General features: G+C 39.5%; 2 protein-coding genes across 2 annotated transcripts in view; both read right to left on the bottom strand.

Moving 5' to 3' along the window:
* Positions 1–3506: 3506 nt before the first annotated feature.
* Positions 3507–6033, bottom strand: LOC128742433 (leucine carboxyl methyltransferase 1). The gene is made up of 5 exons (XM_053838795.1): positions 5727–6033; positions 5452–5635; positions 5048–5399; positions 4792–4986; positions 3507–4738 (listed from the first exon to the last, which is right to left on the bottom strand). Exons 1-5 carry the CDS (start codon positions 5940–5942, stop codon positions 4702–4704), a joined length of 984 nt encoding a protein of 327 aa, XP_053694770.1. The 5' UTR covers positions 5943–6033; the 3' UTR covers positions 3507–4701.
* A 1595-nt stretch (positions 6034–7628) lies between these two features.
* The window catches only part of LOC128742999 (neurogenic protein big brain), a 39355-nt gene continuing 21230 nt past the window's right edge, over positions 7629–25753 (bottom strand). Inside the window, exons 4-6 of the mRNA XM_053839499.1 lie at positions 14723–14930; positions 8214–8977; positions 7629–8073 (exon numbers count right to left, since the gene is read on the bottom strand). Of these exons, the coding sequence (XP_053695474.1) occupies positions 7629–8073; positions 8214–8977; positions 14723–14930 (1417 nt within the window). The remainder of the gene's footprint in view (positions 8074–8213; positions 8978–14722; positions 14931–25753) is intronic.

Genomic DNA, 25753 nt, shown 5'->3' with positions numbered 1-25753 from the left:
TTTTTCTTAGCATACATTGTTTTTTATGCCTCTGAGTTTCGTATGTACAACTGCACAGTGATTTTCATCGTAGTATACAAGTTCAATATATCGTGAAAATAGAACAGCAGAAAGTGATTTTCAAATCCACAAGGTGATATTCACTTCAGGAAAAAAATAATTTTAAATGCAGTAAATGAAAAGAAAAATCTTATGTCCAACAGCTGAACGCAATAGATGCTAAATAACAACATAAATTTTTTTTATTGATTTTCACTGCTCAAACGTGAATATCAGTTTGTTACAATATCACAGGGCGCTGATATTGTATATTCTCGTGCATGAAGTTCATGCTTGCTGCATTTAGTTATTATGTACGTTTGATCAAAGCAAGCAGATTTTCAATGCAAGGTAGACTGATAATCCAGAAGTTTGAACGCTATGCTGATGAATATTAACAGCACTGGTTGTCATATACAACTTATTGCTGTGAATTATAAAGCAGTATAGATGACTGTAACATTTAGTTATATCTTAATCGTATATTGAGCATTGTTAAGTTTCGTGTTCCAAAAATTGTTGTATAGAAGGCAAGATAGAATTATCAAAATTTTTGCACGTATATTGCCTCCACTTTGGTACTTATATGTTCTTATGTGGTGTGAAATAAAACTTTTACCAAACCAAATTGTTTACTGGGTAGGCGATTGAAGGTCGAAATGCGTGAAATAACGTGTTCCAGCCAGTTGCGCAAAGGTGTAGTCTAGGCACAGACTAACAGACGTAATACCTCGAAAAAAAAAATTGTAGCAAAACGTCGTTCGAATGATTATTCTAAATCTCGCAAAAACACTAACAGCACCTGGTGCGGTCTCGGCGCTATGCAAAGCGGCTCGCCATAAATTTAGTATTGCTTAAATAAATTTACTCGTATTTACTCGTACTTCTCTGCATGCCATTCTTGAACGACTTTGCTGTAATGACAGCTTGCCAAATCTGGCCAACATTCGTTTTTGAAGACACTCCTTTCGGTCCTCCTTGACATATGTTTCATCATCCATCGGAAGACACCCATCGAACTTGGTTAGCACCTGGTCGTATAGCTTTCGAGCACGGATTCCGGTCACACTATTCTGTTTTATGGTTCGGTTTGGCTGTTTGCTAACTCGATACGACTTGATTCCTTCCCGGAGTCGAATTCTCCTCATGGCACTATGGGCAGCACCGAAGTTTCTGGCCAAATTACGGTCCGACAGATTGGGATTCGTCTTGATGGTCTTCCAAAAATCTTACCACGCTGTTTCCGGTCGACAGTTCCCCTCCGATGATTAGCTTGAGGCTTCCGAATCGTCGTCAATGTTTCCTTATATTGTGTATCCAGCACAGAATTGGACTTCCGAAAAAACGACAAACGATTTTTCTTCCGTACCGTACATTAAACCTAGTGTCGGAAGCAGTGCGCTGTACAACACGTCTCATTTGCCTCACAGCGCACTACTTCCGACACTAGGTTTAATATACAGTATGGAAGAACAATCGTTTGCCGTTTTTTCGGAAGTCCAATTTAGTGCTGGCGACACAATACCATTTGATAGCGCGCCATACGGTATTTCTGTGCAATTTCAGCTTTTTAGCTAGCTTAGATGCAGACCACAATGGCTTTTCCAAATAATAGTCGTTTTGCGGAATGTCAAAAATACATAGGTGGAGCTACCAAAACGTGGGCGCCAGGAACTTCATTTAGCGCTTGGAACATTTGGCGCTTAAACCAGATCACTCTAACGGGTGGCAACTAAAATTTTGGAATTTTTTCGCGGCCCTTATGCTCAACAACAAACGAGCTCAGGGAGAAATGAGAGTATGTATGTGTTAGCTCTCTTTCTCCTCTTTTTAAAAATATTTTTTGTTTTGTTTATGCTTGCCCGGTTTCGCTAAAAATGACGTCGAAACAAGAAGCATTTCGGGAGCGCGTTGTACACTTCTACGAACTGCAACAGAAATCTCGGCAAAAAGTAGACGGTACAACATTTAAAAAGCAAATATGTTGCGGCTTCGACTGTTTACCCTATCCTAAGATGCCCAGCAAGTATTTGCAAGCAAGGTAGTGGTATACCATGCAAAATTATGGACGCAGAAAGATATCGTTCTTTTTCTCGTTTCTTCAACAAGCCATCTGGTTTGACTATCAATTAAGATGCACCAGACGAATGTTTGAAGAAAATTTTGATCCCGTGTCTACAAAAGCATGGTGGAGATGGACAATACGTGTTTTGGCCGGATAGAGCATCATCGCATTACGCCAAAAAAACACAATCGTTCCTGAATACCTATTCGATCCCATTTTTACCCAAAAGCCACGACCCGAAAAATCTATCTCAGTGCGTCCAATCGAAGATTTCTTCGAGATTTTGAGTTCGTTGGCGTACAAACATAACTAAAGAGCCACGAATTGCAAACAGTTGATTGGTGGAATCAAGAGAGGCATTCGCAAAGTTGACATGACGGCCGTACAACGCTCCTGTTTCGACGTCAAACGTCGCCGAACAGCCGATTTATAAGGTTTTGCACGGGCGAGCATAACCTCACTTCTTTGACGTCTATCAGTGGTTTGTTTACATGGACTTGAATCATGGGTTAACATGTTGAAACTGAATATTGCTGAAGCCCTTAACGGCAAGTCAGAAAAGCACAAAAACTGCCATTCCGAGTAGTTTGGAGGGCGACACTGCTGGATAATACGCTTTTAAAACATTTAACTTCAATTTATGCATATCGCGTTCGTCTAACAAATGGTAAACAAACCACGAGTGGATGTCAAATGGGTGAATTGCGTTCATTCCGGTTCATTCGTGACGTCACCTTGCAAAACCTTATGGACTTGGTCCTGTACCTAATGCCGTCCTTATCTCCATTCCACTCAGCTACTGCCACTATTGCTATTGTGATAATAGTGGGCGGAATATTTCAAACTGAGATAATTCAGTGCAGACGCCTTCCTTAGATAGGTAGAGCGACAGGTAATCAGTGAGTTTTCACCTGGTACCTGAAGCTAGAGGTGGACCGGAAGAGTTGATGAGCATTCCCCCCCCAAATATTCGAATGACTTCGAGATGCTTCTAAATTTTTCTCTCGTCGCCAATTGCTGTGGCCATAGCCATGATAATAGACTGGTAGCTCGGAGTAACTAAAACAGGTCTAACTTGCCTGGTGGTTGACCAACGAATGACAATCTTTATTCAACAAATTAAACTCATAGCCTTCTTGGCAAGTAAGGTAAAGCAAGGCCTGCTACAATTCCGAAGAAGATAGACACACTTTTCATGTCTACTAGCTACTAGCAGTTCCACCGGTTGGTTACCAGATCTTCTCGTTGGTTATTCGTATCCCGGTTGACGACGGGGAGGGAGAGAATGTGAATGTCTTAGGGAACGATCAATAGAAGAAAATAGTTCACCCCTCCGACAAATCACGACCGTGTGGTGATATTTTAAGAAACAATTTGAACAGTTTACTTTACTTTGCTGGGTTTTATTTTCCACTTATGATTAGCAACAAGACTATGGTTTTTGGTAGAACGGTACACAGCAAAATGGATTACGGTTCGAGTGCATTTGCCAAATGGCGTTGAATCTATATGGTGCACATGAAATATTCCGAGTACTGGCTATAAATCCAATCGAACGAGTACGTAAGGAAACACGACATTTAAAATCTGCAGCCACGTAGAATGCACACGTAAGTTTTATCGTTGAACAAATCAAACAAAACAAAGACTATAAAAAAACTATTCATATTTAAAAAAATCGGAAGTCGTTCAACTGCAAACTCCAGGTTATCTAAGCTACTGTTTCGATTGGGATGAACTATTGAACGCATTTCATATCGATGATTATTGTTGAAGTTGATAACTGAAACCCAGAATGGTTTTCGAAATTGTAGTCTACGCATACAATGCACTAATTATACAATTTGTTAAACACTATCTACAATATGACAGTCCAGAAATGTGCTGAGGTCGAGAGCTATCGGTTAAATATAATAATGGTTGTATATTTAATCACATTTTACTTTTACTTTCAAAACCATTCACTATCTTTTCGTTTTTCTACTGTGTTATGTCTATGTTTAATATTTTATAGCATGCGCTGAATAGCTTGTTTTTGACTTTGATTTTTCGATTTAAAAACACAACTTTCTGAGTGAAAACAAATATAAAACTTTAAAGAAGTCCACCGAAAGCGACACTTGATTTAATAATAGTACAGAAGAATCGAATTTTGACTATTAGCCGGATTTACCAGACTTATCACGCTGAGCATGCAATAAAAGTGACTTTAAATCCTAAATTAATCACCGGTTCTGGATTATTTAAACAAACATATGATTAAACTTTGTTAATAGTTACCTTCATTCTGCATTTCAATCAGATCCCTTTCTGATCACAATGGCTATTCTAAATTCGATGGAGCAGCTTTATTCACTCCCAAATTATATTCGAATATTTTAGTTTTTTTGAGCACAGCGTTACCTTAAAATATGGGTCACTGCTTTTCTAACTTATTTCGATCGAAAAAACTGTTAAAATTCGCAAAATCGATCGAAACACGTTAATTTGATCAGAAACATCTTAAATCGAAATACAGAATAGAAGTAATGTATATGTAATTTCTGTTCACCGTTCAGTCCATATCGAAAGCAAAGTTGATTCCTTGCACAATTCAATTAATCAATATTTAGCGACGACAAACGTTTCTCAACACTGCAAAGCATAAATATGAATCAATAAAATATTCAAAACAACAATTCACTTACGTTATTTCGATATCTTGAAATAAGTCCCCAATCCAGCTGATTGAGATACAGTAATGTTGAAATAACTGCATCAACAGTTCTGCTTCGTCCAACATTTCGATGCGTTCGATGCGGGCTCGTTCGGCTGGTGGGATGCTGTTATAGATTTGAACCATATCCCACGCACGGGCACCGTGCCAGTTGCAACTCAGGAACCTAGAGCAAACAATCCACAATCAGTAATTATTCCAAACAAAAATCTACAGTTCAATCCAACCTGGAAATTTGCGTGTCCAACGAAACACACGACTCGACCCCTGCCAAGCTACATCCTCGCTGTCTTAGGTTGTTGAGCATAACCTCACCGAAGCGGTCATTCATGTTGACCTGCTCATAGTTGACGAACACGGCTGACTGGAAGTTCGAGGCAAACCACTTGAGCAGATTGCTACTATTCTGCGGTTCAATATAGACCAGAACACACTCTGCTAGAAAGATTGTTGGAATACTAAAATCGACCTCGGACTGCTGCAGTTTCAATGCCACTTCGTCGATGTTCCTTAAATCGACACCAACAATGTGATAGTTGCTGGAATGCAGATCCGTCGGACTGAGGCGAACTTCTCCATCTGCAAGCAAAGCCGTGAGCCTCAAAATTAGCATATTAGGTTCGATACAGACCTTCAACATGTATTTTTTCCAGCAGGATCTTATTCCTTTTAATTTGGTAACATTTGCGGGATGTGACTGTCGGGAAATCCAGTTCAACAAAATTAGTTATCATGTGCCCTGATTCTCGTAACCTCCAGTACAACGTATCGAATCCACATCCTAGATTGATAATTTGACATTTATCTCCAGTTTTCTGTGAAATAATGTCCTTTTTATCTAGTCATACCACTTCAAATATATAACCTTCACTATTCTTGTTGCAGCCACTAGTTTCAAGCGCTTACCTTGAAAAACTTTTCGATGCACAGCTCAATACCCTTGACCCGAGCAAAATAACCTCGGTTTATCTCCGGTGGTTTTCGCTCCGGGCTGCGTACAAAGTAGCCTAGAAAGTCATCCTTCCAGTAGCCCAGCTTGACGGCCGAACGCTTACAGTTGCTCGCATCGTCATTGGTCGAGATGACCGCTTCATCGCATGGATGGAACACAGGCGATTCCATTTGTAACTAATTTTGGCACTTTTCACCAGAGATTTGGATGCTGTATTCAGTAAAACGCACCAAAAATAAAATAAATTTCACTTTCCCTATGCAAATCACCTGTACGTATAACTTTGGCGACTTTCGTTCAATCAAATTTTTGTTTTGACAGTATTAACTGTCAAAATTTGACAAATGTAAAGGTTATTCGACAGATAGCTGGCGCTGTTAGAGCTTTCGAAAAGCTCGATCCGCTGTCTGATTATACAGGTCTGCAAAAAACATTATTCTCAGATTCATGGGATATTTCGAATGAACTTTTACGTTTTTCAAAATGATGGTTTAGGACTGACTTCATTATTCTATAAAACATGCTCTGCTCTACTTTATATGTAGTTCGGTGTGGAAGGATCACTTCCAGACGTTGTTGAATGGATAGGTAAACACGGAGAACAGCAGGAACAAGATAAGAATTGTGAGCGATAGTCAAATTATGGAGCCACCTACACAGGAGGAGGTTAAAAGAGCAATCAGTGAACATAAAAACGGCAAGGCTGCTGGGAAGGACGGTATACCGGGTCAACTTCTAAAAGTGGGGAGTGAGCGGCTGTACGAAGCAATCCACTGGAGCATTATCAGAATTAGGGAGGAAGAACAAATACCCAACAAATATTTTTGTTGTATAACAGCTTATCAAGTCGGTAATTAGCTATACAACTGAATAAGCTACTGAATAAGTTGAATAAGCTACTAGTCAACAAAAATACCATTACCATTAACACCGCCAAAACAAAATACATGGTTGCTGACAGGAAACGTGAGACTCCAAATGGTATTGGTGCCGAGGTGGAACTCTACACATAACTCTACAATGTGCAGATACATTAGAAGAAAGGAATCAAAAACTTGATACATTCTTAACTGCAGTTTTCCAGATTCTGACCTTGCATTCTGTTAAGACTTAATAAAAAAACAAATCTGTAACATTTTTCATGGTAGTATAGCTACTTTATTTCATTCATTTTATTTACCTATTCTATCGATATATGTACAATACAATTCGAAACAACCAATCTATACTCTTAACTACTTGTTTTCCATTACTTGTGGGTTCGATAACTCTTCACAACGCCTAATTTTCTGATTCTGATGGTTTTACGTTGGTTCGTTTATTGATTCGATTTATTGTTTATATATTGTTGCGTTATACAGATGCATGAACAATATCACACTCTCGCGTATCAATTCTATATACATTTGTACTAAAATAAAGCTGAAAAGAGGCAGTAAGTGTACAACAGTGATTGCAGTGATAGTGGGTAAGTAATCTTGATCATTTGATATAGAAAAGTGAGATTGATGCTGCATTTAAGATAAATATGTGAAACCACGAACAGTTTAAATTGTTTTAAATTTTGTTATTTAGTCTTCACTGAAAAGCTTAGCGTTCTATTCGCACAAGTAAACGTCAGTCTTAAGATCGTAGGATTCGTTGGTTTGAAATTTGAAATTTGTTTGAAAATAAATACAGGTGTAGAAAGAAAATCTGACAGGAAAATAAGTCAAGTGGTTAAATAAATAAACAAAACCTGAAGATTTAACTTGCTAGAAGGAGTAAACTAATTAAAAATATTCTTTGTAGAACTAAAACAAGAAAAACACACAATATACAAAAGTCTGGGTTTAGCATGCACTCCTTTGCAGTACCTAATTCTGCCGGACTTGATGCATTTGGTAGGCTTGGTGTGTCTGCAACTGTGGTGGTGGAGGTGGTAAACTTGTATTTTGAATACTAGTTGGGTTTCTCAGCGATTGCTGTTGCTGTTGTTGTTGTTGGTGATGATGCTGCTGCTGCTGCTGTTGCTGTTGCTGTTGCTGTTGCTGAGATGAGGAAGACGATTTTCGCTCCGTAGCTTGAACCTGTGCCATTCCGGTTGGTCCGTGCCCACCGTAGTTCGGCAACATCAAGCCTCCATTGTAGGTACTACTACTATTGCTGGCATTGCGGGTCGGAGGGGTGATAGCGGGTCCCGAACCATGGTACGAGCCATAGGAACTGTCATCGGACTGAGCTGACTGAACTCGGCGTTGACCGTACATGGACTCTGGCCGTCCTGCGCGAGAAAACTTAGAAGACATGGAATCATCTCGACTAGAATCAGAGAAGAGAACTGTTAGTAGGTATTATTAGTACTGTGTCTATTTGGTTGAGGATGACGAACGGTATTCAAATTGAGTGAGTTATTTGAATACGGTTTGGTCTTCAGAAATAGACTAGATAGCTGTACTGACCTGTTTTCGCGTGGTTCTCGATCAAACTTTAGTGCGTCAGTCGAACAGTTTGGATTGGTGCGGGTACTGTAGATGGGTTGAAACCCCTGAGGTTCTCCGGTTTGAGGATGTGGTGGCATCTGTTGAGGGATCCGATCGACAGGGGCTGGTTGCCGCATAGAGCTCCGGATTCCATAAATACTTTCCGACCTCTGCTGAAGTTGGTTCTGAACGTTTTGATTCTGTAGATGAGAGCTTTGTGGCTGGGTAACTCTCAGCGGGTATAGGCTTTGAGCCGGCACTAGTGGTCCTGGCCGGATACTCAAGTCACGATTCAGTGCCGTATTGCTCTTGGTGTACACCGACTGGGAACGGTTGAGATTGGCCCGGGTAAGCGGAGGTGACTTGCAGTACATGGACTTAGTTCCTCCGTAAATAGATTCGACTCGATCAGTTTTCGACGTTGGTTCCGCGGTGTAGATGCTTTGGCAGTAGCGTTGCTGGTTAACCAAGGCCCCACTTGGTGGTCGGTACGTGTGATACTTGCCACTTTGAGCTGGCTTGTCAATATCCATGTCGTAGTTGATGTCCTCATCGGAGTTTATGCTGGAATCTCCTTCGTCTTTTGATTTTTTGCTAGTTTTCTTGGTGCTGAATATGAACTCATGGAGCAGACCAGAAACAACTCCACCAATCAGCGGACCTACCCAGTAAACCCAGTGGTTGTCCCATTTGTTGAGCACAAACGAAGGTCCTAACGAACGTGCTGGGTTCAAATAGGGCATCTGGAAGTAGAACAATATGGAAAAAGAAATGATTAACTTGATGTATTTTACGGGAATCTTAATAAAAACTTGCAGTGGTATAAAATCACCTGCACTGGTTGAAGTAAAATGAAAATATATCTTTTATAGTGACCATGTTTTGTGCTACGTATCGTACCCTAGGGAGGGCGACTCAAGAAAACCTGCAAACATTTCATGCCGTAGTACGCAATGTGATGTGGGATAACCGGATGGAAGAAAAAAATACGAAGAAGCCAGCAGTTGAAATGAACATTGGAAAAATGGAACAGCTAAAACTCATCGCAGTTGCTGTAGGTAATGGTTCCTCGGAGTAAAAGAGGGGTGGTGCATGGCCATAGAAATTAGAGAAATGATCACGAACAAAGAAGAATCTGTTCTACCTGCACATATTTACACCGGGCCCAGCATGCTTGTGATTGCTTTTGAACCGAAAAGGATATCCTTTTCAAACAGTGTGTTTTTATTATTTTTTCCTTAGGTTTGCTGGAGGATGCTCCTTGGTTCGATATTTTTAGGTGTGCAGTCCTACAATATGTTTGATTAACGTTTCTCTGGAGCTGTTATGTAATGAAACTTCATTAATTAACAATACATAGTTCATTGAAGATAGCCGGTTATAATGTGCATTTAGATAAAAATTCTCATTACGTCGTGGTTTAACTAGCAGCTTGGCAGACTTGCTACTTCAGTTTTTGTATTTTCAGACAACACTGCTGGAAAACTGTCAACAATCGCAGTTTAATGTAGGAAAATTCTAGAACCATGTGTTCTAGAAGAATGTGTTTAAACGCTCAAACCCATGTTGGTTCTGAACGTATAGCAAACTTGTGAAGAAAGAACTGCTGCGCCTTATTAAAACGTCATATAAGTTGCCGGCGATAAACCATAACCATTAATAACAACATGTTGTTGGGGTTGAAGCTTTATTTCAAATTGAACTTGAAATTGGACCTTGAACTGGATTTGAAATTGGATTAATCTGAAGTAATTTGAACTGGAAGTTTTACTTGAAACCAGACTTGAAATCGCACTTAAAAGATAATTCGAGGTTTTTATTTAAAATTAGACCTAATACTATATTTGAAATTGGAATTGAATTAGACTTGCAATTGGACATGAAATAGAGTTTGAAATTAAAGTTGAAATTGGACATAAAATTATACAAATTTAGATAATGCTCGAAATTAGACTTAAAATTAGAATGAAAATAGGATGTAAATTGGATTTCAGGCTAGACTTGCATCAATCACATTATAATTCAAAATTGGAATAAATTGCACTAGAAATTGGACTTGAAATCAATCTCTGACAAAAAATTAGAATTTGATTGGATAAGAAGCATTGGCGGAACTAGCGCTCATTTCTAGGGGGGGCTATAGCCCCCGGAATTTTTTTCAACCGTTTTATTTCGTCGGCATATTAAAATTTAATGCACATTAATGCCTGGAATCTTATAACAGTCATGCAAATAAACGTTACTCTGAAGTTTTTCGTACCTATAGTTATCTAACTATTGGTTTTTCAAAAATTAAAAAACTTAGTCAACTTTTCTAGGGGGGGCTAAATCTTTTCTAGGGAGGGCTTAGCCCCCCCTAGCCCCCCCCCCCTAGTTCCGCCAATGATAAGAAGATAGGAAGATAAGATATAAGAATCACAATAGACTTTAAATTGGGCTTAAAATCGGATATGCAATCGGACTTGAAATTTAACTTGACATTAGACATTAAAGGGTGGCCCACATCAAATTGCATTTAAATGTCGCATTTTGAAGCCAATTTCAAGTTCAATTTACTTCCAATTTCGCATTGAATATGAAGTGCAATTTAAAGAACGATTTTAACGTCAAATTCAAGTCTAGTTTCAAGTGAAATTATAATTCCAATTGAGGTCCGATTTCGATGTCCCGTTTTAAAGCCTATTTCTAATCCAATTAAATATCAATTTCACCACCGATTTCAAGTGCTATTTTAGGTTCCATTAAAGTCCAATTTCACGTCTAATTCAAGTAAGATTTGAAGTTCAAATTCAAAAACATTTTCATGTCAAATCTTGTTCAATATCATGTACAAATTAATGTCCCGTTTTAGGCCCAATTTCAAATTTATTCTAACTCCAATTGTACCTCTGATTTCAGGCCCGATTTGAAATGCAATTTAATGTCCGATTTTAATGCCGATTCGTAGTCTAGTTTTAGGTGTAACTTCAAATTCGATTGTGGTCCAATTTCAGTGTTCCATTTTTAGGCCAATTCCAAGTTCAATTTAGTTCCGAGTTCGCCTTCGATATCAAGTCCAATTTGATGTCCCATTTTAAGTCCAATTTCAAGTCTTATTTAGTTCCAATTTTATCTCCGATTTTAGGTTTACTTTCAAGCGCAATTTAATGTCCGATTTAAAAATCAAATTCTAGTCTAGTTTCAAGTGCAATTTCAATTCCAATTGAACTCTGATTTCGATATCCCATTTTGAATCCAACTGCTAGTCTAATTTAATTTCAATTTTGCCACCCATTTCCAGTGTTATTTTAAGTTCCATTAAGGTGAAATTAATCGTTATCGATTCTGCGAATTTCAGAAGCAGTTTTTTGGTTTGAAACAAAAATTCTGTTCGTGAAAATATATTCGCAGTGAATACATTTCTATAAACAGAACCCCACTTTTGGGCCCAAAAACTGCTTCCGAAATTGGGCTCTCCGACGAAAAGTTATTGATTGATAGTTTCCCGTTAAAGCCCAATTTCACGTGTAATTCTAATTAGATTTAAAGTGTAAATTCAAATACATTTTCATATCCAATGACAAATTCAATTTCATGTGCAATTTAATAATGTCCCATTTTAAGGCCAACTTTTACAAATTTCATTTATTTCCAATTTTAGCTCCGATTTAAGACCCGATTTGAAATGCAATTTAATGTCCAGTTTTAAAGCCAATTGGAAGTCTAATTTTAGGTGTAACTTGAAATTCATTTGAGGTCAAATTTCAATGTCTCATTTTAAAGTCAATTTCAAGTTTAATTTAATTCTAATTTCGCCTCCGATATGAAGTTCAATTTTATGTCACATTCTATTTCTAGTCCTATTTCTAGTTTAATTTAGTTCCAATTTCATCTCTGATTTTGGGTACAACTTCAAGTGCAATTTAATGTCCGATTTTATAAGGTCAAATTCGCAATTTCAGTTGGAATTAGGGTTCAATTTCAATGTCCCATTATAAATCAAATTTCTTCTCTAATTTAAATTCTACAGCAACGATTTCAAGTTCAGTTTCAAGGGCCATTTCGAGTTCCATTAAAATCCAATTTCACATGTACATAATTCGAAGTCAAACTCCAAATAAAATTTCAACTCCAATTTAAGTCCGTTTTCATATCCCATTCCGAATCTAATTTCGTTTCAGCTTCACCTACGATTTCCTAAAGTTCAATATCCGATTTTATTGCCAGTTACAGTTGTTGGTCCAAGTGCAATTTGAAATCCAGTTAAGGTCCAATTTCAAAGTCCTAGTTTAAAGCTAACTTCTAGTCGAATTTAATTTTAACGGGTGGCAACTAAAACTTTGGAATTTTTTTCCAAAGCTGTCAAAAACGCTGTCGTAACTTGACTTCAATGGCACTTGAATTTGCACTTGTAATCGGCAGTGAAAATAAAATTTAATTCGACTAGAAATATGCTTTAAACTAGGACATTGAAATTTCAAGTTCAATTTAAATGTTTAAGCCTAATTCCGAATCTATTTTAATTTCCATTTTCATCTCCGGAATCAAATTTAATGTAAGTTTATTTTAAGCCCAATTTTATGTCTAATTTAATTGCAATTTTGAAGTCTAATACAGTATTATACAGTATTATACAGTCTAATACAGTATACTTCAATGGCACTTGAATTTGCACTTGTAATCGGCAGTGAAAATAAAATTTAATTCGACTAGAAATATGCTTTAAACTAGGACATTGAAATTTCAAGTTCAATTTAAATGTTTAAGCCTAATTCCGAATCTATTTTAATTTCCATTTTCATCTCCGGAATCAAATTTAATGTAAGTTTATTTTAAGCCCAATTTTATGTCTAATTTAATTGCAATTTTGAAGTCTAATACAGTATCCCCCGGTAATCCGACACCCAATAATCCGACGACTCAATAATCCGGATCTCGCTAATCCGGAAAATTCCGATTTAAGTAGTATTGTACTTGACTTCTTTCAATCGAACACTACCCAAGTAACATTTTGGGGTTTATTGCACTCTTATGATGGCATACAAGACCAAAATTAGTCTTGAAGACCGCCATAAGAGTACAATAAAACTCACATTGTTGCGTGGGTATCTTCGTTTAACGTCTCCGTTAGAGTCAGGGTGGTACTTTTTCTAAACTAAATGGAAATGGTAAATGGTGCTCCTTCTAACTATGTCCAATTTTGCCATGGCTTAAATATTTTCATCGCTATTCTCAATCCACCTTTTCGCGCGCTCAATGGCGGCTAGTGGGTACACTTTTCGAAAATGTTTATTTGCTTTTGGTAACTCCGCTCACGTACGCTTGATAATTCTACAACAACAATTAAGGGGGCAAATGTTAACTTGACGTGAATAAAGCTGCCAAAGGCATGCTAATATTTTTCGAAAGTTGTACCCACCAGCCGCCATTACGCACGCAAAAAGGTGGATAGACTGGTGTGCTTGCGCTTATTTTAGTCTAGAAAGAAATCATTTTGTTGGGAAACTATGGTGGTGGCGACGCTGTTATACCATTAAACGATTTTTATTTGAAATTTTATCTAAGAATGGATCATTGAAGATAGCTGGTTTTAGAGTCACAACAGCTTACTACTGGCGCTAGTGTATGTTAACCCTCAATTGATCAACCGGGTACACCTGTACTCCTGTCAAAATTTTCGAGTTCCAGTTTCGGACTGTTCCTTTTGAAATATCGTCCAAAGGCTCCCAATACTTGTTATTTGCATAATTTTACGTAAATTGAACAGTTTAAATAACAATTTTTACATTTATAATCAGCTTCTTCAACTATTCGAATTATGTCGGATTTTCGGTCAGTCAATTTAGGGTTAAATCGTCCATATACGCTAGCGCCAAGAGTTTTCAATCCTAAACTTGCTATCTTCAATGTTCCTTTCTCGGGAAAAATGTTCCTGCATAGATGTCTGTTTTCCGTGAGCTAACTTACTTCCCATAAATTGCACACTAGCATGACATGGAAGCATAAAACCACATCATAATTTTACAACCGAGCAGTTTTCAAAATATGTACTTTCTTACCCGAAATGAGCCAGTGATTGCAGTTGTAAAAAGCTTTCTGCCATTGCAGAGACACGAATATGTCTACATTACTGCAGTTCCAGCAACGTTAAATGCAATGCTAGAAACCTTTCCACCGCAGGACTAAACTTGCACTGGCACTGATGTGCAGGATATGGCCAAAATTAAACAGACTTGTAAACGTGTTGCTGGCTGCTACATATATGCTCAGCACGATGAGGGCAAATTTGAAAAGATGTTTTATGAAATATATGTACACATTAAATTATTTCACGTTTACGACTAACATCAAAAGTTAAATCTTTCGTTTGATATTATTCCCCCTGAAATAGATTCAACTCGATAGCATGGTGTACTCACGACAACCTTGAAACGTTTTTACTTTCTGTTTTTTTGTTCAAACGCAAGATATACATACAATGTGGAAAAAAAATCCTGGAGAAATCTTACCGAAACGAAACTGCACGCACTGTAGGCCGCACCGATGGCGATTGCCGACGAGCCGAAGTACTTCTTGTACGAATTGGTCGAGATCAGGTAGGACAGCACCACGACGAAGGTCAGGATGAATTCGACACCGAACCGTTCCCAGGCGGCCAGCGTGGACGTGTGGGACACGGCCGCCTGCAGATTGCCCTGATAGCCGGGTACCGTCACGCTGCAAAGATAGTAATGGAAAGTTGGAAAGGTAAGTGTCATGGTGGTAACCAGGAAAAGCAACGGTTTGTATAAAGCTGCAGAAGGATGCAGAACGGTAAAAAAAAACAATTAAGGGTGTGAGGTGTACCAGTCCACAAGAGGAAACAAGTAGGATGGTTAACGTGAATAATAGCGGTGTCGTGTTTTTGATGTTTTTATCGGGTCCATTTGACATTAGGAGAATGCAGTGTTCAACAGAATTGGCGATAGCATTCGAAAAAATAACGACCTATTGAATTTCAATTTTACCCGATAGAAATGTACTCGCTAATTGTTTTGTTTTTCTATATTCTTTGTAATGTATTTTGTGACTAAAGTAGTGCAGTGTCATATAGTCTTGCGTAATATTGTAATGTATTCACAGTAATGTTTAAACAATTGTAATCTTTAGTTAAGCTATACAATCCAGGAATATTGTCTATTACAAATTAGTAATTTATAGCACAAAATCGTTGAATTATTGAAACTGAAGTAGGCGTTAATCATTTACGCAACTCTCTTGTTTGCTTTACCGGATGTTTAGTACCAAATTGACAGTCGATATCTGTAGGATTTCACTTTTCCGCCAGATGTGATTTTTCCTCTCAAGATTGCTTCTTGGTGATCTATGAAGTTTAGTACCACACGTCAGACTCTGTTTACCTTATTTATTTGCATATGCCCTCCTGGAGTTGTCCTTCCCTTCAGTGCTCACCCCTAATCCGAGTGGTAATTGAAATTACGTACAATCCTAACCCGATACAAAAAACAGTTGCGCTGGTGATAGGCCAGTACCATAATATGTCGTTCTATTCTGAATTGATATTATTAACAGCCAGATCACGGATCCACTTGTTTTCGGAGAAATTTATGACGACGACCCTTAATCAAATCACGTTTGATGCCGCCGTTACCCCTGCTGCTTCAGAGAATAACAATCGTCTGGACTTCTGGATATGTGCTGCACTAGGAGAGTGACACCGGAAATTGCTATTTTATGTTCGTGCCGTATTTTTTTCGGGGAAAAAATCCTCATTGTCGGCAAGGCTTACCGCAATCGCGTTAATGGCGCTGTATTGTGTACCTCTCAAAGCGCCCTTATGTTGCAGTGCTGCACGAGTGAGTGGCACGAAACGAGTGCATGAATTATGGTAGTCTTTTGCCTGCTCCCGAGTGCCGAATGAAACTTCCTGCTCAACTGACACGTCCCACCAAAATGCTTTTATAAGACAAAGCAGAACCTTAGAAACAAATGGTACAATTCCAATCAAACATGAAAATGACTCTTGACGGCTTCATTCGGGTTTCGTGTAAAGTGTAATCGATCTCTGGAATCACCTGGCTTACTGACAAATTTAGCAGTTACAAACCCTCTTGCCAAACCCACAAATCACAGGTCAGAACTGTTGAACCGTGAAAGCATGTTCTCACTTACAGAGACGAAACTGTCAAATGCAAATTGAATTCGAAGTGAAACCCGAGCGCAAGTTGCAGTTGTCGTCATGGATAACCACATCGAGAGGAAGGTCATTCCCGAAATAGAGCCATAAAGTCAAGCGAGCAGTCGTGTGATTTGCAAAATTCGGTATACCGCATACATAAATTAGCTATAAACTTCTCGAGAACGACGAGGACGAGTTTAGTGTTCCGTGCAGCTCAATCAATGCGAAACTTTTCCGTTTCGTTGCCCGCCTATATTCAGCCCCTGCCTGCAATGAAAGTGTATGCAATGCTAATTTTAAACTCACATTTGCATGCAAATTAGCTGCGTCTATGGCAAAATTTGCTCCAGTGCACAGCCTCTGCGTGAGAATCCCGTCAATGACTTGATGAAAGTTAGAATTTACTTTTCATGCCGAGAAAAAGAGGAAGGGAGGAAATTTTGACTTCATTATCAACACTCAATAACAATTATTTACCTACAAAGCGGGGATACCTTCTATCGAGCTTTCCCTTTAGATAAGTGACAAATTTGTCGCCTTTACAAATGATTCTGATCGATTCATACCGTTTTCTTAGTTGTTTTTGTTCAACAAACCTTAATCGTAAACCATTCCAGACAATAAGTGCACAATACTTCCTGTGTAGTAACTAGAGCACCACTTGGCCCCGTCAAAGCTTGTACTTTTATCGTTTTCTTAAACGAGAGCAGCAGTGGTGAAATGACCATTTCCGTATCCATCCTAAAACGAATTCGGAATGCGGAATAACTCATAACTTTGCCGGGGGCAAACTTATTTCCCAGCAAGTCATGCACCAGTTATTTCGTTATGCGCACTTTATTACGATCAAAGTTCATTTCTGTTGCCCGAAAGTCACTTGTCAGTGGACCTGACAGTAAATAACCAGAGTGAAAGCAAGTTGAGGCACAGTTTTAAATAAAATTAAGAGCTTAATTAATTCTGAATTCTGGGTATACAGTTTATGCATGGCTACTTAGGCATGCTTGAACATACTTAAGTATACAGTAATACCTCGATATAAAACAACTTTATTTTGTTTTTCGTTATTCCGAAGTTACGTTATATCGAAGCAAAAACGAAATGTATTCCTATTCGAACGAAATTGATGGTGAAAGGTGAATACGTTAACATTCAAATTTTATGATGATCTCGTAGTTTGAAAAAAACATTAAGAAATGCGAAGAAGTGAAGTGTGTGTAAAGGTTTTGTTAATTGAAATTCCAAAATCTAAATAATGAAATTCTATCATGACTTACAAAATTTAAAAAATAGAAATGATTTTCGCATTGTCATTGTTGTTGTTGTTGTTGTTGTTGTTGTTGTTGTTGTTGTTGTTGTTGCTCTTGCTCTTGCTCTTGCTCTTGCTCTTGCTCTTGCTCTTGCTCTTGCTCTTGCTCTTGCTCTTGCTCTTGCTCTTGCTCTTGCTCTTGCTCTTGCTCTTGCTCTTGCTCTTGCTCTTGCTCTTGCTCTTGCTCTTGCTCTTGCTCTTGCTCTTGCTCTTGCTCTTGCTCTTGCTCTTGCTCTTGCTCTTGCTCTTGCTCTTGCTCTTGCTCTTGCTCTTGCTCTTGCTCTTGCTCTTGCTCTTGCTCTTGCTCTTGCTCTTGCTCTTGCTCTTGCTCTTGCTCTTGCTCTTGCTCTTGCTCTTGCTCTTGCTCTTGCTCTTGCTCTTGCTCTTGCTCTTGCTCTTGCTCTTGCTCTTGCTCTTGCTCTTGCTCTTGCTCTTGCTCTTGCTCTTGCTCTTGCTCTTGCTCTTGGTCTTGCTCTTGCTCTTGCTCTTGCTCTTGCTCTTGCTCTTGCTCTTGCTCTTGCTCTTGCTCTTGCTCTTGCTCTTGCTCTTGCTCTTGCTCTTGCTCTTGCTCTTGCTCTTGCTCTTGCTCTTGCTCTTGCTCTTGCTCTTGCTCTTGCTCTTGTTCTTGTTCTTGTTCTTGTTCTTGTTCTTGTTCTTGTTCTTGTTCTTGTTCTTGTTCTTGTTCTTGTTCTTGTTCTTGTTCTTGTTCTTGTTCTTGTTCTTGTTCTTGTTCTTGTTCTTGTTCTTGTTCTTGTTCTTGTTCTTGTTCTTGTTCTTGTTCTTGCTCTTGCTCTTGCTCTTGCTCTTGCTCTTGCTCTTGCTCTTGCTCTTGCTCTTGCTCTTGCTCTTGCTCTTGCTCTTGCTCTTGCTCTTGCTCTTGCTCTTGCTCTTGCTCTTGCTCTTGCTCTTGCTCTTGCTCTTGCTCTTGCTCTTGCTCTTGCTCTTGCTCTTGCTCTTGCTCTTGCTCTTGCTCTTGCTCTTGCTCTTGCTCTTGCTCTTGCTCTTGCTCTTGCTCTTGCTCTTGCTCTTGCTCTTGCTCTTGCTCTTGCTCTTGCTCTTGCTCTTGCTCTTGCTCTTGCTCTTGCTCTTGCTCTTGCTCTTGCTCTTGCTCTTGCTCTTGCTCTTGCTCTTGTTCTTGTTCTTGTTCTTGTTCTTGTTCTTGTTCTTGTTCTTGGTCTTGTTCTTGTTCTTGTTCTTGTTCTTGTTCTTGTTCTTGTTCTTGTTCTTGTTCTTGTTCTTGTTCTTGTTCTTGTTCTTGTTCTTGTTCTTGTTCTTGTTCTTGTTCTTGTTCTTGTTCTTGTTCTTGTTCTTGTTCTTGTTCTTGTTCTTGTTCTTGTTCTTGTTCTTGTTCTTGTTCTTGTTCTTGTTCTTGTTCTTGTTCTTGTTCTTGTTCTTGTTCTTGTTCTTGTTCTTGTTCTTGTTCTTGTTCTTGTTCTTGTTCTTGTTCTTGTTCTTGTTCTTGTTCTTGTTCTTGTTCTTGTTCTTGTTCTTGTTCTTGTTCTTGTTCTTGTTCTTGTTCTTGTTCTTGTTCTTGTTCTTGTTCTTGTTCTTGTTCTTGTTCTTGTTCTTGTTCTTGTTCTTGTTCTTGTTCTTGTTCTTGTTCTTGTTCTTGTTCTTGTTCTTGTTCTTGTTCTTGTTCTTGTTCTTGTTCTTGTTCTTGTTCTTGTTCTTGTTCTTGTTCTTGTTCTTGTTCTTGTTCTTGTTCTTGTTCTTGTTCTTGTTCTTGTTCTTGTTCTTGTTCTTGTTCTTGTTCTTGTTCTTGTTCTTGTTCTTGTTCTTGTTCTTGTTCTTGTTCTTGTTCTTGTTCTTGTTCTTGTTCTTGTTCTTGTTCTTGTTCTTGTTCTTGTTCTTGTTCTTGTTCTTGTTCTTGTTCTTGTTCTTGTTCTTGTTCTTGTTCTTGTTCTTGTTCTTGTTCTTGTTCTTGTTCTTGTTCTTGTTCTTGTTCTTGTTCTTGTTCTTGTTCTTGTTCTTGTTCTTGTTCTTGTTCTTGTTCTTGTTCTTGTTCTTGTTCTTGTTCTTGTTCTTGTTCTTGTTCTTGTTCTTGTTCTTGTTCTTGTTCTTGTTCTTGTTCTTGTTCTTGTTCTTGTTCTTGTTCTTGTTCTTGTTCTTGTTCTTGTTCTTGTTCTTGTTCTTGTTCTTGTTCTTGTTCTTGTTCTTGTTCTTGTTCTTGTTCTTGTTCTTGTTCTTGTTCTTGTTCTTGTTCTTGTTCTTGTTCTTGTTCTTGTTCTTGTTCTTGTTCTTGTTCTTGTTCTTGTTCTTGTTCTTGTTCTTGTTCTTGTTCTTGTTCTTGTTCTTGTTCTTGTTCTTGTTCTTGTTCTTGTTCTTGTTCTTGTTCTTGTTCTTGTTCTTGTTCTTGTTCTTGTTCTTGTTCTTGTTCCAGTGAAGTGAATGTTTGCCAGTTTTGAAGAGTTCTGCCCCTAGTAAGTTCGTTGCAGTGGCTCTATTGTCCTTCAGCTATCGCTTTAAGATCAGCAGCTAGCACACTGTAATCATTTGTAGGCACTCCTAGGTTAACTTCCGTTTTATCTCCTTTTGTTATATCGCCGTTGAGATACTAATCGAAGAGCTACTTGCACCGATCAACCACTTCACGCTCGTTTGTGATCAGGATAGAACCGGGGTGGCTCTTGCCGTTCCAAGAATTCCTCTCCGCTGTACTCAGTCCTGGGCTACAACCTGATTGACCCATCTAGCACCCGTCTAGGTTCCATTATTCCCAGTGCCGTTTCTTGAATAGAACGCGGCCGGCTCGTAGTCGCCGTAGTCTCCCAACTTTCGGCATGTGTACGATGGGAATCTCTCCAAATAATGCTTGCAGCTCGTGGTCCCTCTCCGCTTTCCGTTTGAACACCGACAAAAATAGTCCACAACACCTTTCGTTCAAATGCGACAAGTGCTCAAATGTTTTCCCTTTTCCGTAAGTAAAGTTATAGCCTCAAGTCCGTAGAGAACTACCGGTCTGATAGCGCTTCATTATCAGCTTTGTACAGCGGCGTGGGCTCCTTACTCACAGCGTCTTGCGGAGGGAAAAGTAGATTCGACTTCCAGCTTGAATGCATCGTTGAATCTTCTTACTCGTGTTGTTATCGATGGTGACCAGAGATCCCAAATATATGAACTCATCAACCACTTCCAGTTTATAGCAGTGAATAGTCTCTGTCCGTGGAAGACGAACTTTTTTTCTGTATATATTTGGTTTTCGACGCATTGGTTTGTAGCCCCATCCTCCTAGCCTCCGTTTTAAGTCTGGAGTAGATTGCCTCCACCGTCCCAAGGTTTCTAGTAATGATGTCGAGCTCGTATGCGAGGACTAAGAGTTGGCGACTAGAAAATAGCAACCCACAGCGCCATACGAAGGGATTCGAGAGTGTTTCCAAAACACACACGTAGCAGATCACTCGCTCTACGGTAGCTTTGATCAACCGCGTCAATTTGTCTGGCAAACCGTTCTCGTGCATTATTTGCCAGAGCTATTCACGCTCGACTGCATCGAATGCTGTCCTTGAATTCACGAAAATATGATGCATACACACGTTGTAATCCCAACATTTCTAGAAGATTTGTCAGAGAGTGAAAATTCCATCAGTAGTGGCACAGGCTCCTTTTAAAACCTGCCTGATACTGCTCTACAAAATCTCTTGATCTTGGGGATAGACGACGAAATAAAATCTATACAATACAGCAATACAGCAGTAATTACAGCATTCGATCCAATCGCCTTGTTTATAGATGGGTCGAACCACACCTTCCATCCACTACCCCGGTACCTTTTCCTCCTCACGGATGCTTAAAATTTTTCAGTGAAGTACCATTGCCAGTGATTCTTTGCCATTTTTGTAGAGTTCTGCTGGGAGTCGGTCCTTTCCGGCGGCTCTATTATTCTTCAGCTGACCGATTTCTCGCCGAAACTCCACGAGATTAAGAACCGACACGCTGTTGTCGTTTTTAGGCACTCCTAGGTTAAAATTCATTCCATCTCCATTTATGACCAGATTTCCCTTCTCGTCTCTACATATATCAAGCTTCGATGTATATTTCGAGATTAGTTCACGTTCTTATAGAACTTGCGCGTCTCGTTAAACCGGAATAGTTGTTTTAGTTCTTCACGATCTCTGTTTTTCTTCTGGCGTAGGATCGTAGTCAACTCTTTGGTCGTTTTTTCCTCTCCACCGCTTGCTGGCATTCCCCGTCAAATCACTCACGTCGTGCACAGAAGGTTTCTTCACGCACCATCCTGGTAGCGGTCTCGGCCGAGCGTGTCCTGCTCCATGCGTCTTTGAGGATCAAAGCACCTGACTCAACAGAGCAAGATAAAGCTTCATCCAGTACGCGCGCGTAGTCCTCAGCAACTCGAAGATTGCCTAATTATCGAATGTTCAACCGAGGAGTACGGCTTTATCACGAGGTATATACAGAGCCGTAGCGAAACATTGTGGTGTCGTTGTCAAAACCCACAATGTCATAAGATGCCGTAACCCACAATGCCGGGCCCCTTCGTTCCCTAAATCAGTGTTCGTTCCGGGTTAATCATTTTTTCGTATTAGCTCCTTATCCAATAATTCGCTACTCTTAACTCCCGGACTGATGCGCGGAGCGATGAGACCACCTTACTCTTGCTCTTCTACTTCAGCTTTTGCTGCACATTACGATCGAGCAGCACTGTCGGGCGGCCGAAATCAGGCTTTCGCTCAACGGTTTCGCCTGTCTCGCGGGATAGGATGTTGTAAATGCAAGATTGGCTCTATTCAGTATTCAGAGTGGAGCTGACAGTACGAACAAAGTATTGAGCGTAGTCATTTGACTGTTTTCGCCATGGCTGCTGCCGGCAAATCAACTGATTGCTGACTGAGACTGATTGGGGGCACCAAAATGCTTTTTGGTGCCCCCAGGAGCTAGCGCTCTTGGCTGGGGCCAGTCTGGCCAACCACATGCTACGACGCTGGATATATACCGTCGATAGTTTTGAGCGTATATGTACTGCCCATAGAGAGCGTACGTTGGTGATGTTCAAGAAAGCTGACCGTCAATGAGAATATTGTCTATTTGGTTCAGTGTTCGTTGAACAGGTGATCAACAGGTAGCTTTGTGAATATCTTTGCGGGGAAAGAGTGCTTCGGACCACCAGGCCTCGGGAAGCTGTAAAGTTGATGCATCGCTAGTCGTTATCGTTCGTGTCGGTGTGTAGACCATGGTGCCTGATCCCCAATCTATACATCGCTTCCCTGCCGATCTGGGCGTTCATATCCCCGATGACGATCTTGATGGCCCGTGGTGAACAACTATCGTTCGTTGCCTCCAGCTGTGCATAGAACGCTTCCTTTTCGTCATCGGGTCTACCTTCGTGTGGACAGTGGACGTTTATGATGGTGTAGTTGAAGAAATGGCCTATAATCCTCAACAGACACATCCTCTCATTGATCGCTTTCCAACCCATCACGCGATCCTGCATTGTGCTCATCACTACAAAATGCCGAATGTTCCGGGTCGAATTTCTGTGATTATTCGTAGTGTTTTAGATTTAACTAGGTTATCTGGCTTGGACTACGCTACCGAGTCTCATGATGAGGCTGCCATCTCAGGTGTAGTGCCGAAACAAAACATTTCTTAATTCAGCCGCCCACTCCGGATCAGACGCTGTCGTGAGCCGCTTCGAACCTGTGGTCAAAATATTACTTTAGTTTTCACCGAGGCTGGTTACCAAATCTCCACTAAGGTGTTTGTACCGTGGACTCCCGTTCGTTTGACATTCTTTTTAATCTGAACACTTTTTAATTTGAACCCCGCTGGTTTGCACGACGTGCAAATTAAAAATGGTTCAAATGTCATTCTCAACATGACATCATTTGTTTATGCGGACAATGCACATAAACACGATTTGTTTGTACTCACCTAGCGTGTTTAATCGGTTTCACATTTCGTTTTCCTAATGATTAAGATAGAAATCCGATCGGAAAATGCAATATTCGCACTTGCAACTGCCAACTAAAACAAACCACCAAAACAATAACAAAGAGCAGGGCGGCCAGTTCACACAGGTTTCAGCATATTTCGGGTTACCAGTTGTTCAAATTAAAAAGTAACCCCGATAGTTTGCATGAGGAATCGTTCAAACGAACGGGGGTCCACTGTATTCCGGGTGATACCACGAGGAGTTAGGAATAGCAGTTGCTGGATTAAAGGCTAAAGAGCACTATGGACAGGTTTACTAAAGTATGGATGCTTATCGTATAATGAATATGTTTATTCAACCCGGGAAATTCGATGAATTTTATCTATCAAATAGGAGCAACTGAACACCAAAACTTCATCCAGTTCTCGGACTGAATAAACAAATTCACTGTTACAGAAACATATTTTCATCCTCACATTATATGCTCTCATTGAGCGAAACAACTATCAATCTGTCAAAATTTGAAATGGTGCGCATTCTGAACTGATTTTAACCAATCGAGGAGAAATAACTATCGAACTGTCAAATTTTAACTAAAAAGTTAAAAATGTCGCGAAATAGTTCACAGCTTTAGGATCAATTTGTTTTCGAGCACACAACAAACCTTGCCTTGGATAAGAAAGTGTTCGTGAGCGGCTTGCAGCAAGCAGCAACTGTAGTTTAGGTGCACGTGTATTAGTTTCAGTTTTATGTAAAGCTGCTGCGAGCTGCGATTTTTGCTGCGAAAACATGACGTCCTTTCAGGGGTCTGTTTTTCGCTCTCAGACAGAATAAGACTCTTATACTATTAGATGGGTTGAAATTTTAAAGCATTTCTCGTCATCGGCATAACTGGTTTGCATCCAATATTTGAAAAAAAAAGAAGTGACAAGTAGTTCTTTGCTACTTTGCCCTGCAGTTGTCAAAATTTTCTCGGCTCCTATTTAGGAGGATTTTTCATGGTTTGTTTTTTCTGTTGTACCCCGTCGTAAGTTTTCTTACTCGAAAAATGATGCAATTTTGAAGCGAGAATCCAAACATAACCAAATCAACAGATAAGTGACAATTGGTTATCCAAGAAATACATAAAATTACAAAAAACATTTTTAGTAATGGATCATTGCTTTGAAATCACAACTATTTTTAGCGATGGTGTTTATGGACACTATTGCCAAAAATACGTCGTTATGATATTGAACCCAACTAATTTCATTGATCCATTAGGATTAATTCAACAGTGCAAGCTAAATAATAGTTCGTAGTTCTTGCAATAAGTTTAAGCATCACCTAATATCATGAAACACAACTAATGCTTTCGCAAACATTTTGAACACAGACCATTAAGCCACAAGCTAAATGGTTACCTATACTATATGTACTGCAAACTGCACAGTTTATTGCACTAATCTCCAGCCTCATAGAGACGCTACGCATCATTAATTTCCCCCAAAATGATACGGCCGCCGGATTGCAATCAACGCGTAAAATCCTCTCAATTATATTCGAATTCATTGAAAAGCGGCTTTTTTATAGTCATATAACAAAAAAGTTAGGACCTTAGCGCCCGATAACTGCCCAGACTGCACTGCAGTTAATTTTCGATCTATTGATCCGATTAGCTCTACCCTCCGTTAGAGCTGAATGTTAAACATGCAAATCATTGCACACATGCTTTTCGCCGCAGTCCGCTACAATGCCGGCAGCTTGGATAGGGGTCAATCTGATGAAGTATTTTTATTGAATATCAGGAAGAAAAAACACATGCAAATTAGCCACTTGTCTCTGTGGTGACAAGCATTTTGCACCCTCTTTAGAGACATCTGATCTGATGTTAATCCCAATTCATGAAGGGGTGGTCAACAGTTTGGTCAACGCAGGAGAGCCGTTTTGGAAAAGGGACTCAATTGAAAAAAAAACTAAACAAAAAATATGTAATGAAAACGGCTGGGTACGGTTCACAGCGAGAAAAATTTCATAGGATATGTTCATTGTGCGCAATGTACTTTTATGCACTTTTCTGTGAGTGTCAGTTCAACAGGATGCGTACTTTTGAAAAAAAAAAAAGAAAACGTGTTTAGCAGCAAATTTTATTCCGCCGGAAAAAACGCTTTCGCCAAGTTCGG

Source organism: Sabethes cyaneus, chromosome 3 (assembly GCF_943734655.1).
Source record: "Sabethes cyaneus chromosome 3, idSabCyanKW18_F2, whole genome shotgun sequence".
Classification (NCBI taxonomy): Eukaryota; Metazoa; Arthropoda; class Insecta; order Diptera; family Culicidae; genus Sabethes; species Sabethes cyaneus.
This window is presented reverse-complemented; position numbering and strand designations above follow the sequence as displayed.

Bases quoted from the DNA above. Each gene is read 5' to 3' on its own strand.
- LOC128742433 (XM_053838795.1), bottom strand. From the start codon at position 5,942: ATGGAATCGCCTGTGTTCCATCCATGCGATGAAGCGGTCATCTCGACC. The intron at 5,636-5,726 runs GTAAGCGCTTGA...ATTATTTCACAG, and splicing joins GCATCGAAAAGTTTTTCAAG to AAAACTGGAGATAAATGTCA. The intron at 4,739-4,791 runs GTAAGTGAATTG...TATGCTTTGCAG, and splicing joins TTTCAAGATATCGAAATAAC to TGTTGAGAAACGTTTGTCGT.